This window comes from Watersipora subatra, chromosome 11, assembly GCF_963576615.1.
Source record: "Watersipora subatra chromosome 11, tzWatSuba1.1, whole genome shotgun sequence".
NCBI classification, from domain to species: Eukaryota; Metazoa; Bryozoa; class Gymnolaemata; order Cheilostomatida; family Watersiporidae; genus Watersipora; species Watersipora subatra.
The window spans coordinates 6,963,609-6,979,426 of NC_088718.1; the positions used below are offsets into that span (position 1 = coordinate 6,963,609).

General features: G+C 37.3%; 1 protein-coding gene across 1 annotated transcript in view; it reads right to left on the minus strand.

The window, feature by feature from the left end:
• Nucleotides 1-1,974: 1,974 nt before the first annotated feature.
• LOC137407763 (protein F37C4.5-like) overlaps nt 1,975-15,818 on the minus strand; it is a 37,205-nt gene continuing 23,361 nt past the window's right edge. Inside the window, exons 7-13 of the mRNA XM_068094145.1 lie at nt 12,915-12,970; nt 12,352-12,549; nt 11,365-11,877; nt 6,880-7,040; nt 5,504-5,612; nt 3,869-3,993; nt 1,975-2,589 (exon numbers count right to left, since the gene is read on the minus strand). Of these exons, the coding sequence (XP_067950246.1) occupies nt 2,389-2,589; nt 3,869-3,993; nt 5,504-5,612; nt 6,880-7,040; nt 11,365-11,877; nt 12,352-12,549; nt 12,915-12,970 (1,363 nt within the window). The 3' untranslated portion in view covers nt 1,975-2,388. The remainder of the gene's footprint in view (nt 2,590-3,868; nt 3,994-5,503; nt 5,613-6,879; nt 7,041-11,364; nt 11,878-12,351; nt 12,550-12,914; nt 12,971-15,818) is intronic.

Below are 15,818 nucleotides of genomic sequence, written 5' to 3' on the forward strand. Positions count from 1 at the left end.
CCCTAGACGAAGGTGGCCATAGATCTGGTCGGGCCGCTCCCGGCTACTCCAAGGAGGGACAAATGGGCGCTGGACCTCACGGACCACTTCACCCAATGGCAGGGCACACTGGCACTACCCGACGCCACGGCACCGGTAGTCGCAAACGCTCTAGATAGGCGAGTGTTCTGCTACCTAGGCCTACCAGAGCAGATTCACACAAATCAGGGGGCGCAGTTTGAGAGTCAACTAATGGCCGAATTGTGCCAACTCTGGAATGTGGGGAAAACACATACTACCTCATACCACCCACAGGACAACGGAGTATGTAAAGCGGAATAATCGTGGGCTTGGGGACCTTCTGTGGGAGTAACTGCTAGCCCGCAAGCAGGATGAATAGGACCTGTGCTTCTCCAGCTGATGAGGGCATACCTCATATGCTAATGTTGGAACGGGAGCTGAGGTTGTCAGACTAGCTGGAAAGTCATCCTCCACCAACCGAGTTCTTCTTCACCCATGAATATGCACTGGCAGTACAGCAAAGACTGCAAACCATGCATGAAGCGCTACGACTGAACCAGATAGAAGTGAGACAGGAGGACTGAGAGCAGTCCCCGCTGTACGCCCCAGGCAACTGTGTATGGCTCACAAACAAATGCCGGCAATGGGGAGAGAACCCCAAGCTGCAGGCATGATTCGTACAAAGCAAAGCAAGACTTAAGCCCTACCACGCCTGTCCGAAAAGGCTGGGGAAGGCCCCAGCCACCCTGGAGCCAAAAATGGGTCCTAAAATAAAAAGAGCCAGACCAGGTAGACCCGAGAAAAGTTAGAGCAAAAACGAAAAGGACCCCCTACCAAGAATGCCGTCCCCAAACTGGGAAAAACTGCCAACTGGGAACCAAGGGCAAAGGACAACTCCCACTGAGAACTCGACCGGGCCGGAGGAAAGAAAGGACCAAAGACCGAGTTTAATAACCACTGATCCGGTCATACTCGAAGAAGTTCTGAGAGAACCGGTGGTAAACCTGGACAAAACTGGAGCAGCTCCGATGCCGGAGATCCTATCCGGACCTGTCCGACATAATTCAAAGCTGGCCTAGACTCTTAGGAGGTCAGACCGGTGCGGGGACAGAATATGTTACTTGATGGAGTCATCGGCAAACGGTACGGAGGCGGGAAAAGAAGACAGCCAAACGGCTCTCCCGGTTGCTACCAAGGTTTTCCTGTTGGAGCACTCGCTCACTCCGGATGCCCTCAGTTTTCTGGAAAACATTTTTACCAGAACTATTGGCTTTGGTCACGAGGAGCTTGAAAGAAGCTGAGGAACCACTGAGTGCACCGAAGCCAGTAGATTTGGCAGCACACAAGGGGAGATCAGGAGTGGGAAAAGGTGACTGACAAGGCCGGCACAAGCTGCCCCGGGGCAGCTGCTTCAGAAGTGGATGATGAGGACCTGTACAGAACCCTGACAGGAGAAGAGGAGGTCTGCCAGGTGGTTACCATAAGCTCTCTCCCAAGGTCTAGATTGGAGACTGTGGTCACCAATGGAGGGGAGGGTGTTTTGGAATGTGATCCACCGAGAGCTGTGCTTAGGGCTGAGCTAAGCCGAGCCTGGTTGTGCTCAGTCATGCGGAATAATGAGATGAAGAGAGTTAAGCTAGTCAGAGCCAAGTTAATCTGAGCTGAGCAGAGCTGAGCTAAGCTGAGCCAAACCGAGCCAAGCCAGTCCAGTCCAACCAAGTGGAACAAGAGGCGGGCTCCCTGGTATATAAGTGCCAACGTTCACAGAAGAGAGCAGAGCTGCTCTGCTCCTGATTCATTGTTGTTGCATGCATTTGACTGTAACCATTTATGAATGACGCAGAATATATGTATACACTATTTATATTGGGCCTTATGTTGGTGGAGTAGTAAAGGGCAGTGCACAAAACCTTTACAGTATAGAATGATCTGTCTAGAATATTGTTTTGTACACCCAAAGAAAATAATATCCAAATAAAAATACACATCTTACCCATAATAAACAAGCTATGAATAATTAGACCTTATGAAATGCAACTATTGAAATATCTGAAACAGATACCGATTGAAACTGTTTGGCAAGAACTGTCATTGAAAAAAAACACAAACTTGCTAAAAACATATGATAACATTTGAATAACTTTTAACAATAACAACCAGTTGTTTACCCAGTTGAATGTCGGTCAACAACCTGTTGAATATATGAAACACTAAACTGTATGCGAGAAGTATTTTTATAAATTGAAATTGTCATATTCAGGATGGAGAACGGAAGCTAAAAAGCTCCTTAACTGATGTCCGTTTCATGCATGTTTAAATCCCTCAGGCTACGTATTGAAAAAAGACCCTCAAAATGAGGAGCCAACTGATTTGTGAAGATTTGTAAAGTCAATTATCAGATTTGCGAAGATTTGTGAAATCAATCATCATGTCACGAGGGCTCTCTATTGTGTAGTGACGAAGGAACAACTTGGTCGAGCCAGCCGTAATGGGTGATACCCAGACAATGTTACCACTGCTGTTCATAGAAATGGGAGCTCCTTCCTTGTTATCCTTATCCTTCGGAAGTATCGGTTCCACTAGGTTCACCTACAATCAAGGTCATAACTCGATGCACAAGGAACTAATACTTGAGACAGAACAGGAGAGTATGCAGCAGTTCATGTGATGGCAAAAGTAGATAAAACACAAACACTCTCTAGAGGAAAATGGTGACCATGAAAAAAACTTTTGAGAATACTTTAAAAGAATCATTGTGTATATAAAATAATGGATTCCTTTATTATTCGTTTGGTCAGAAGAATATGTAATGAGACACCACTACTACTTGGTGGTAGAGGTGGAACGAGACAGGTTTTTCAAGTTCGAGACGGGACTCGAGACACTCTCTTGTAAAAGTTCGAGACTCGAGACACGAGACAGTAAAATAATGTGCATTTGGTGATGATTTCATTACCCAAGGACTAGCGTACTTAATATATAAAATTGATAAACCTCTTTTTAAATTGAATTTTCACCTGGTGTAAACGATTTAAATGCAACATTTTAATTGCGATATGCATGTATTTTTTGTAAACAAAAGTGACACAAACAGCTCTAAAATAGCGAAGTTATATATTTCTAAGAATTTTGAGCTTGATTGATACTAATTATTATAAACATATTGCTTTTTACATGTATATTTGTTTTGTTTGCGTATTAACTGCAGTATGTGAATTATATTTAAATTGTACTCATGAAATTATATGCATTACCGTATATATTCTTATATTAAACTAACGATGTCATTTTTACACAAACACGGACTATGGTCGACACGGCCTTTAGTTTGTTTTCCGTGTACAAGCAGGTTTTACCCGCAATTGGTAGTATACAAAAGAGGCCCGAATTTTATAAAGGGCAAAGGATGTTGGGACACGGTAGATAAAATACAGATATTTTACCCCAACAGTCTTATTTATTAAATCAGATTATCCGGAGGGTAATTGGATACGACCCGGTATCAGTTTTAAGGACACAGAACCGGACTACAATATATTAACAGGGCCGTTGTCCGAACTACATGATTAGACTCAGCGGCAAACATAATCAATAACAATAGGCAGTAACGAACCTGGTATAAGTTTAAAGGCAGTTGCCTCGCAATCCATTACAATATACGGAGTTGTTGTTACTGCAAAAGCCATGTTTTAACAGCCGTGCGCAGGCGCTTTAGTTCTATTTCCTGTCTCGAGTTTGGTAATAGTTAGGTGGAGACAAGACCGAGACAAGACAGGCTGATATGCAAGATGTCTCGTTTCTTGTTCCACCTCTACTTGGTGGCACATAGTAGTGGTGTCTGCTACAATTTAGAGAACAGATTGCGTACCTTGATTTTCTGATTTGTGCTGCGAGGAAGCTGTTCCTCCAAGTGTAATGTCACATCATGCTGGTGGGTGTTTTTCACTTCAATCACCTGCTTGTATTCGTTAATCTTAGACTTGCTCAGCATCCCTGATGTCAAAAGATGCAATATCAGCAAGTGTAACATTAAAAAAATTACATATATATTCAATTTCAAAAATTGTATTTCTATAATTTTGTCCAGATGTTGTAATTAAAAGCTAGATTTTTTTGATTGAAATATTCATCAATGGCTGGCACCTACCGTGTTTTCAATAACTATATTAAAATCAAAGCACAATCATGGGTAGACAACTCTATTATTTTAGGTATATTATAATCCTTCAACCACCTGCTTGTGTCTGTTAACCCTAAACATGTTCGGCATCCCTGATGTCAGAGGAGGCAATATCAGCAGATGTCACATCGAAAATGAGATATTAAACCTATTATTAAATACTAATTAAATATATAATCATTAATCTTTATACAGTAAGCGGTACTACAACATAAATAATTTGTTCGGTATTTTAGAGACTTGTAGGGATTTTACGTTACAAAAACAGCAAAATACATGTGAATTGCCTAATCCGTTCCAAGATCTTCCCAAACTTACCCCTTTGGCCATGCAAAAAGGAAAAACTTGACCGAACTCTTTTAATTTGTTAGCTATACCGTAGCTGCAGTGTTATTGGTTGCATCGACAACTTTTCTCCTTTTTATGATCTCACTGGTTATATAGACCATGATTGCGGTAATTTAGCAAGTTGATAAGGACTGCCCATTTTTGACATTAATTTACAACAATTTGCTTTTTTTTCTAAACAGCAAAGTCTATACTGCAAAGTAAACGTAATAACAAATATTGTGTACATCTACAATAAGGCAAAACAACAAAAAATTTCTACTATAAAAAACGGTTCTACCTGTGCGTCGTCTATCTATACCCAGGGGTCAAGGTTAGGATAAAAGCTAATTTTCGACGATACTCCAACTCATGACTTTCAGATGTGTAGTCTGACGCTGTAACATCTGCACCAACTAATGCTGTAACAGCTGCCCTATTCTCTGTTTTGTCAACACATTTGACGATTTATTACGACAAACTAGAATGTCGCGAAAATTATATATAATAAATATATAAACACGTCGACTATTCTTCCGCAAGTGCGACGAGTTTAACTACCATTCGAATCGATTTTAAAAATTCGGCCGACTTGACACTTTACATTATATAGAAATGTTTACGTAGTACGAAGCAGAAAGCTTCACATAAATTTTTAACGTTTTCCAGAATTTATATTATAGGAGATATATGTCATAGGAGCGTCTACTGTATAGTTAGTTACTGTAGCCATCGATAATGTTTAAAAAAATAACAATAATGCTACTAATAAAAATAATGTTTGAGATTTAATAAATGCATATAAACTTAGTTAAAGTTGAAAGAAAGTTTTTACACCAACATTCATTTCTTAACGCCAAATGTTTATTTTTTCCATACATATCTCTCACCGATATACATATCACCAGGCCTGATATATCCAGAGGACATAACGATCACGATATGTCAAATACTACGCAGGTTGCTAAAGATAAAAAGAGACATAGCCATACATACCTGCAGTTGCTTCCATCTTTTCACAACTTTTGTAAGTAACTCTAACAGCGAAGTCTACTCCTAAAGAACACTCGAAACTTTCTGAAGGGCTGACTACAGGCAGCCTTGACTACAAAGAGTGATACACTGTGTCTGAGAAATGTAAGTCGGCATAAAACACAGGTAAGTTGGCATAAAACACTGGTAAGTTGACATAAAACACAGGTAAGTTGACATAAAACACAAGTAAGTTGACATAAAACACAGGTAAGTAGACATAAAACACTGGTAAGTAGACATAAAACACTGGTAAGTTGACATAAAACACAGGTAAGTTGACATCAAACACAGGTAATTAGACATAAAACACTGGTGAGTTGACATCAAACATAAGACATCAAACATAAAACAGTAAGTTGGCATAAATAAATGTCAACATAGATAAATGACTGAAGATGAAAAATTTTGATGATTACAATTCCGCGAATGGTTGAGATCCGCAAATAATTTGAACTGTCGGCATTTTAAAAAAGGTAGAATAACTGCTACATAAAATTAAAAACTAATTGCCAGGCATAGTCAGTAAATATAGTTGAGTTCCAAACTCTGTGGTAGCCATCGTCGGGGGTTGATGTTGCGCCCATTGCTAACGCATTGCAATTTTTTACATAATTGTTTAAGGTTGTCACAGTTTTTTCTTAATTCATCGTCAAATTCATGCGTCATCACCTCAAAAGTCGCATTTGAAGTTTTCACCGTAAAATCACCTCCAGCGACTTTTAGTACTGGACTGGAGTTGATGAAATTAACAATGATGATTCTGATTTAGACACTATGGTATGTATTTGAGTTGCAGACATATTTACATATAGAATAGATGAGTCAAATAAACAGTTAAACGGGTACTATACGCAAATATTCATACACTATTCACGCATGTGTTCCTCCGCGAATAAAATAGTCTTCAAAAGCTCATGAAAAGACAACTTCCGCAAAATATAACTGTGGATGATTTTGCCTTGAAGGGTAAATAACTTCTAACAGCTCTAGCTAGAGTGAAACATCTACCATGCCCAAAAGTGTTTTTGTTTACTGCGGATTTGGCAATAAATTCAATTTAACATAAATGTGTGCATCGGTTCTCTCTGTTACATTCAATTATAAATATAAAATAACGATATAAAATAAACCTACAATATGAAATGTGAGATAAATGTAAACAAAGATTGATACACACCTTTTGGTACACCGAATTAAAATTAAGAGAAATATGTAAACTGAGTTAACTTGAAATATAATGACAGTAGATGACACTTGTCGCGACACGTCATTCAAAAATAACATTTGTTAGTGGAAAGCAACAGGTTAATAAACATGAAGTAGCGCAATAGTGGAACCTTTGTAATGAAGCTATTATCCATGAAGATGTTGCAGGGTCCGGATAATATAAGGTATGGACTGTTGTTTACTAGTTTAGCTTTCAGATAGGCGTTGGCTACCATCTTGGGTGCTGAGAAGTGCTCAAATGCTGCCTTTAAATCAATGAGAGCGACAGTCACTTAGTGTTCTGAAAAAAGTAAATGTAAAGTAACAGACAAGAAAATGACCAAAACACTAAACAAAAAGTGTTGCAGTCAGAAAGAAAACTGATTGCCAATAGAGCCGCGGAGCAACGAGAAAAAGAATGAAGTCTAAGAACTATGGCGCCTTACAGTGCCTCGCGTTGCGTGTTCGCAACTCGAGTTGTGCAACTCGAGTTGTGAACGCGCAACGCGAGGCACTGTAAGGCGCCATAAAGAACAGATGACAGATCCTCTACTATTTGTACATTAAAATGGTTAGAGCTGTCAGAGTTTTCATTTTAGTAAGGAGTACTAATGGTGAAAAAGTAATCAGAAGGCCTTAAAACCGGAGAACAAAGTTAATCACTGCGGTTCCACACTTCAATTGGGTTTGGCATTGCTTCCACTCCGAATCATAAAAATGATAAAATCTGAATGCATTCGACAACATTTCGGTTCGCTGAATCCTTTTGAAGGCAGTCGGTGTGAGAGAACCTAGACATCATAGAAACACTCACTGCTGATGGATCTGAATTGGTAACGCTTGACTAAGCTTTTCACATTGGAAAAACATCAGCACACAAGTGACCCAACGACATGGGCCTGTGCTACAAAAACATTCTGCTGTTACTCACGACTGTTTCTCCTTGACTTTTTGCCTTTACGTAACATTCACATGTCAAGTATGGGCTGCTCGTATGATGATAAAAAAATTTCTATTTCAGTGCAACTAGTCGAACATGTATGAGTTGAAAGGTGAGTCTACTTTAGCATCTATATTTATGGGATATATCGAGAATCGTGGGAACGATCTATTTAGTGTAACTCCGATTGGTTGAAATGTTATGATGCGGAGATTAGGCAACTTTGAACCGAGGCATGGAAATGCAGTGATTGAAGATGATTTATGAAGGAATTAAAAATAAAAAACTGTGTTTCTGAAAAGTCCATGCTCTTTGATAAAGGAATGACAACTCTTGCACTGACTATAATAAACATACTGATACTATCACTGACTATGGTAGCCATACTCAAACTATCACTTACTATGATAGACATACTCATACTATCACTGACAATGATAGATATACTTATATTATCACTGACTATGATAGATATACTCATACTGTCACTGACTATGATATACATACTCATACTATCACTGACTATGATAGACATACTCATACTATCACTGACTACAATAGACACACTCATACTATCACTGACTATGATATACATACTCATACTATCACTGACTATGATAGACATACTCATACTATCACTGACTATGATAGACACACTCATAATATCACTGACTGTGATATACATACTCATACTATCACCGACTATGATAGACATACTCATACTATTACTGACTATGATATACATACTCATACTGTCACTGACTATGATAGACATACTCATAATATCACTGACTATTATAGACATACTCTTACTATCACTGACTATGATAGTATGAGTATAACTAACTTATGTCACTGGGTATGGTAGATGGCCTGATCACTTCAAATGTTGTGCTCAGAGTTCCAGGCTGCACCTAAAATAACCAGAATAGTCCAAAGTCCAGAGGAATGACGTCCAATGCAAAACTTATAAAAGCCATAAACACAGTCATACAGAGCGACTTTTGAACTACGTGGATTAATTTAGTTAAAAGTTGACTTGCAAAAAAATTCACACTACAGTTATTTGGTATCAAAAGATTCACCATGTCTTACTCTGTTGTGTTGTAGGTACCAAATATGTGAAAATGTGATTACAAGCTCTTAAATGCTCAAAAACGAAAAGTCGCCGTAGATTGGAATCTGTTTATTTCTCTGACGTAGTCATTGCATTTGGTTACCGTCTTGTCACGTGATGTTCTCATGTGAATTGAAAGGCCAATAAAAAGCTCAATATAAAACTTATCGTAGCACTAATTTATGACAAACACTTCGGGTTTTACCAAAGACCCCGTATCAAATATAGATGCTTGCTACTTTACAGTTTTGTTATCGCATTATCTAATTGTCAAGTCGTAACCTGATCATGTGACCCAATACTTCGCAAATAGTTTTTGCAGCACTTTTCGATTATTACAGGTGACCAACAGGCTCGTCATGATTATCAGACAATGATATCTGCTCCTTCGAGATAAGGTTAAAAATTAAATGAATTTTTACGGTAAGTTATGAGATATCAGCGCTAAAAGTGACAGCATTACAATGTTTTATCTGTTTTACAGGATAAAACAGACGCGTTAGAACAATAGACATGGTTTTATTGAATGAGTGAAGTATATTTGTGAAAATATTTCGACGAATAAGGTTGCATGAAAGTTTAAACAGAAACCATCTCTCACAACTACGTCCCATTTGAGCCGTTTTGGAAAGAGAATCCAAACTACGGTGGTCTCGTGTGGCTGCGATTAACTGTTCGTTTTTTAGCTTTTAAGAGCTTGTAATCACATTCCCATGTTTTGCACCTACAACACAACAGAGTAAGACATGGTAAATTTTTTGATACCAAATAACTGTAATGTAAATAAAATAAAACAATGCTATTTACTGTGAAGTCACCTCTGATGTTGGGCCACCTTTAGAATCACGGACCATCTTTTGCAATTTCGCTACGATACTTTCGCTATCTTCATCAGCTACTGACGCACCCTTACATCTATCTTCAGCCATACCTGAACTGCCAATATCATATCATATCTTATCATAACACTTCTCTGAGATCAGAAAAGCTGCCTGCAAGACACCCTCAACAAAATTAAGGCAAAATAAAGAGCATTCAAGTTGTTCAGAACAAATTTTTTTTTCACAGCAAATAACCTTTTATTGTAATCGTAGCAAAACAGACTTAATTTAGCTATTACTTGCTGATTTATTTTACATTCACATTTAACCCTTTTATAGTTGTTTTATTTTGTTTCTTAATTTATTTGACCTGCACAAAACATTGTTCTCATGATATGAAATTTGAAAGCTACTGTTATTTGGCAAAGTTTGAAAACCTTTACATTTGTTTTATTTTTTCTCTTAATTTATTTTATCTGCAAAGAACACATTTTTTAAGTTTGACAGTTAGAATGGTAACTGTTGCTATATGTTAAATAAAAATAATTTTCTTTGCAGACTTTTGTTACCTGGGAAGTGTGGGACACTCACCTAGTGTTTTATTATATAGCAAATTATATTACATTAACCAATATTTTATTATATAGCAAACTATATTAATTAAACAAATGTTTTATAATATAGCAAATTATATTACATTAACAAATATTTTATTATATGGCAAATTATATTACATTAACAAATATTTTATTACATAGCAAGTTATATTACATTAATAAATATTTTAATACACAGCAAATTAAATTACATTAACAAATATTTTATTACATAGCGAATTATATTACATTAACAAATATTTTATTACATAGCAAATTATAATACATCAACAAATATTTTATTATATAGCAAATTATATTACATTAACAAATATTTTATTACATAGCAAATTATAAAACATTAACAAATATTTTATTATATAGCAAATTATAAAACATTAACAAATATTTTAGTACATAGCAAATTATATTACATTAATAAATGTTTTATTACAAATCAGGTTGTATTACATCTACAAATATTTTAATACATAACAAAGTGTAATACATTAATAAACTGTTTTTTTACATATCAAAAGCTCTAAAACCGATTTCATCATTATATTGCAGTCATACCTGTGTAGGGGAGAGCGGGGCTAGTTGGCTCAAAACTTTTTGACACCTGACCACTTCTAGGCAAACAACTGGATTTCAACAATATTTGCTCGTATACATGCTGTTGTAGAGTCCCACCAAAATTCTCAACCAGAGTTAGGTTGCACTAACACGCATTGATTTTGTTGCTTTTTGTTCAATTTTTGAAAATGAGCCAACACGCCCCCGCCCTATGGGGCGAGTTGGCTGGGTACGTGGAGCTAGTTGGCTCAATTATAAAAATTGAATTTTCACATTTTTTTTGAATAAAAAAACTATGGTTAAACAACGGGAATAATATTTTGATTGTAAATGTATTATTATATTATGTAAACTGAACACAAACATACATTGTAACTGCTCAAATCTTTTGAAGATTGTCCAACAAGTGCCTACAAAGTAGATAAAAATAAACTTGTTTTGCAATAAATTATTACTGGCAAGCAAAGTAATGTTGACAGTAGAAAACTATTGTTGAACCCTCCGTCTACTCTTTCACGTCTTCAAGGGGGTTGTCAAAAACAACTTCAAACTGGCCCGGGCGGTACCACCTGCTGTGTTTGGAGAATGGAGAATTTTGACAATGTCACTTTTAGTGACGACATCAATATCCTTTGAATCTGGATGTATGAATGATGTACCTTTACGTTTTAAAAATGCCACAGTAACCAAGTCCTCTTCCCTGTCTAAAGCCGTCACCTGGCCTACAAAGGTTGATGAGGTCCTCTTGGTTATGTATTTTACTACGACGTACACCCCTTTTTTCAACAGCAAGAGTTCTTCCTCAGGCTCAGCTTCCTCAGAGTCTGATTCTAATAGTACGGGGTCTACGTCTTCATTAGAGCTGTCGGATTCAAAAATCGGCTTCTTCTGCAACTTCCTTTTTTTAGACCTATTTTGTTTATCACTTTTTTGCATAGTTGCCCGCTTCAAAAGCTTCTTTGACAGGTGTGTCGGTGAGTGTTTGCGCTTTACTTCGTTTTCTGTTTGTGTGGGTTTTCCACGGTGGTGCTGTTGGGTAGGAACAAATTTCATTCGGAATGACTGCTGATGGAACCTCACTGATCAGAGAGGTAGCAACAACAAAGATGTTGACGATTGGACAAATCCTGTCATTGATGATGGCACAGTCGCTTTTTCTATTTGAGGACTGTCTCCTGCTGTTGGCTAATGTTATACCGGCGTGTCTGAAGAGCGTTGCTTGATATTGCCATTGGCAACTGCTTGTTCTGGATTGAGACGATCAGTGACCAGCGATGGAAGGAATGTCGTATCATCAAAAACATGCCTATCTACTGGGCAAATTCCTGTTGCTGCAAATCCGGATATTATATTTTGGGGTGTGATCACTCTTGTCATAGCTCTTCCAGTCAATTATCCCACATCATAGAGGGTTATTGTCTTTCCAGGGTTAACCAACAAACATCCATTACAAACAGAATTATAGTGAGTTTTCAGAGGCCCATAGACTGACACATCAAGTGGCTGCAGCTTGTTTGTGGTATGAGGAAGAAAATTTGTTAAGACTACATTACCTTCCTTGGCCAATCGGATGACTTTGGGTGAAATATGGCTAATGTAGTTGTCAATGATCAGCAGCAAAGGGTCATCGGCAGACGATTTTGTATAAGAAATTAACTGGCCAATCCACTTTAAAAAGTCCTCGGTATTCATCCATCCAGACTCATTGACTAAACCGAGAGATCCTGGTGGGGTGCCTTTCATGTAATGTTCTAAATTGTGTATGGTTTTTAGTGGCCAAATAAAAAGAGGGGGTATGCTGGTGTCACCTGCATTCACACAGGCAACTACTGTCACCAATGTTCCCGTCAACTGTCACCTACTGTCACCAATTTGTGTTTTTGCTTGTTATCACTTTTGGTGGAACATGAACAGTTGTCAGGGCCGTTTCGTCCATATTAGATATGCAATGAGGGAGAAGTTGAATCTTTTCTTCAACGCTTCGATGTTGGTGAAAAATTCATGTTTCAAAAGTTTCATGTTTGTCTATTGAAATTGGTGCATCTGGCCAGACTTGTTGCCTCAGGCTTTCACATCGACAGCTGAGAGTTTCATTTTAAAAACTTTTGCAGCCAACCTCTTTCAGCACTCTGTTTTTGTTCCCAGCCCTGGTCACCTTTAAACTGTTTGACACTGCATAACCATACCCTAGCTCAAGTGTTTTTATTGTTAAACCATGATGAATCTGTGAGCATTTGAGTAGGTATTGAGACAGATCACTCTCAAGATTCATCGGGATGACCTAAAATTATGAACAAAAACTAAACAAAGCTACTGGGTAAAGTAGGCTTTAATTTTGAAGTGAAATCAAGTAAGATTTTATTTAATGATAAGATCTCCATTTCAAGGTTGTGGTAGGCATATAGCTTTTGCGACCACTCAAATTTGTGATTATGTGCCATCACATCAAATATAGTATGTTTCAGTAGGCAAATATCAGTGGATTAACCTGGTTAACATGGAGGGATTATCGTTTTTATTATTAGGCTATTTGTTAAAACATAATTTCTTACCTGCCCAGGATTTTTGTACCAGCCGCACCAGATTCTGGCTTTTTACGCTTGTCTCAATGTTGTAAATGGTACACCTGTCATCTTGCTCGCATCTTTAATTGATGACCTTTTTCTTTTACTAACTTGATGGCCTGTTCTAAAACTTCAGCGCCGTACGTAGTGCGATCAGTTTTCCTTTTATAGTTTCTAACCATTTTGGCTGTTCAATTGTGGTAGGCCGTAACATACATGTATAGTGCAAAACTACAAGGTTAATTACGGCTCTTAGTATAATGTTTAGTTTAGTATTATTAGGCTGATATTTACATATAAAAGCTATAGCATACATGTATATAAGGGGCAAGTTGGCTCGGCGAGCCAACTTGCCCCCCTCAAGTGAGCCAACAAGCCCCAGCATGTAAAAAATGGTTGGAAAGAAAATAATGTCATTTTGAGAAACTTTATCTTAAAAGCTATTTGCTGAGACTGTGTCAGAATGTCTATGCCTCAATCTATGAAAGACCTGGCTTTATGATCTATGTTATTTTCATTATATCTTGAGTAGTCGACATGGACTAAAACTTAACTTTATTGACAAAATAAATGTTTTTATGTACTCACCCAAAACCATGTAGCACAGCAAGTTGAAACCAAGATGGCTGCTGTTTGACCTTGCAAAAGCTAATGTGATGAAAGGTCAAAGTTCAATCGAGTACAGTTTTCAATACAAAGCCTGAGCCAACTAACCCCCTATAACCAGCTAGCCCCTCTCTTCCCTAATAGTCATGCCCTCAATATATGAGCTTGATACATCCTATGATTGAGCTAATATGTTAATTTACGGTGTTTTAATGCACTATTATATAAGATAACTTAATACAAATTAATCCATTACCATACCATGAAAAACCATCTAAAACAGGATATACTGTAAAACCTCTATTTGAAGGCTATTTTTAACTTTTCAACCCTTCCCCTATAATAGTGTTCACTTAGAGGTGGTGTTCAAATAAAGGGTCACGTTGTAGTTTTTGACTTGCTCATCAGAGTTTCGGAGAGATCAAATTAATCCTTTTATGGGCAAAGCGACAGTAATGTCACCTAAATTTTGTACTCTCTTTCAGGCGGATCGACAGTAATGCTGTCAGTTTCAGGATTCTTGCTAAACTACTTTTCATATATGTTGAAGTATAAGACCAGGTTAAACCAGGAACTACATGTATAATAAAATATTAGCTAATATTATAAAATATTAACCAATTTTTTAATAATGTCACTTTCAAAGTTTAACAAAACTGTAAAGCCTTGCAATTATAAAAAAGAAGAGTTTTTAATTTAAAAATGTTTTTTGCAAGGTTTTAAAGTTAGAGTACGCTATAGCATTGGCTGCTATTGGCTGCTATTGGGTGCTATTGGCTGCTATTGCGCGGTACGGTGTTCCTGAACAGTATTCCTATCGTTTATCAACACAATTTAAAGTTTCAGGTAAGATTGTAAACTACATTATGGGCAATTCTGAAAACAATGGATGTGATTTGGACCTCAGTGAGTTCGAATCAGAGTGTAGTTTTGATGATTGTGTCGATTCGCCGGTACACCATCACTAAAATCGTGGCAACCACTACAGCAACCACAAAACAGTTAATTGTTATTGATGTAACCGAGTCATTATTAGTACTATTTTGTGGACGCGCTTTTACTGATCACTTTGAATGTCTATGTAGCACGCAAATAGAGGTAGCAATCAATTAAAAGCTGGTGTTTGATTAAAGGGTGGCGCTCAATTAAGGGGTGGCACCCAATTAAGAGATGGCACTGTATTTTTAACCATACTTCTATAGTGGCATTCAAATAAAGGTTTTACGGTAATTATTATCAAAGATAAAGTTTTCAGTCAAATTTTACAGCTGGATGTTTTTATTGCCTGTTTTAACAGGCGGCCAAATAGATGTGGTAATCAAATAAAAGATGATGTTCGATTAACGGGTTGCAACCGATTAAAGAGTAGCGTTCAATTGAAGAGTGGCGTTCAAGTTAAGAGTGGAGTTCAATTAAAGGTTGACATTGTATTTTCAACCCCTCTCCTATAGTGGCATTCTATTAGAGGTGGCGTTCAAATTAAGGTGGCGGTCAAATAAAGGTTTCACGATGGAGAATTGTGTTTTCAATTGTTGGAATTCAGTATCTACGCTAACAAAGCAACAAATACCTACTTTGTTGTTATGACACTATTATGTACACTACTGTATAAAGTTTCGAAACAGATACAGTGGCTTGACAGGCAGTTGACAGACAGTTGACAAAAGACTTGACAGTGAACTGATGTCATGTCTAAAAGAGACTAAAAAACAACACATTTGGTACACTAAACTTTGTAACAGGAACTTTGAAATTAGCTTAAATGAATTTAGCTTAATAAACACACACGTAAAGCCAAGTTTCAATTTTTTACTAAACTTCTGTTAATTTCGTCGTGGTAATATTTTTAT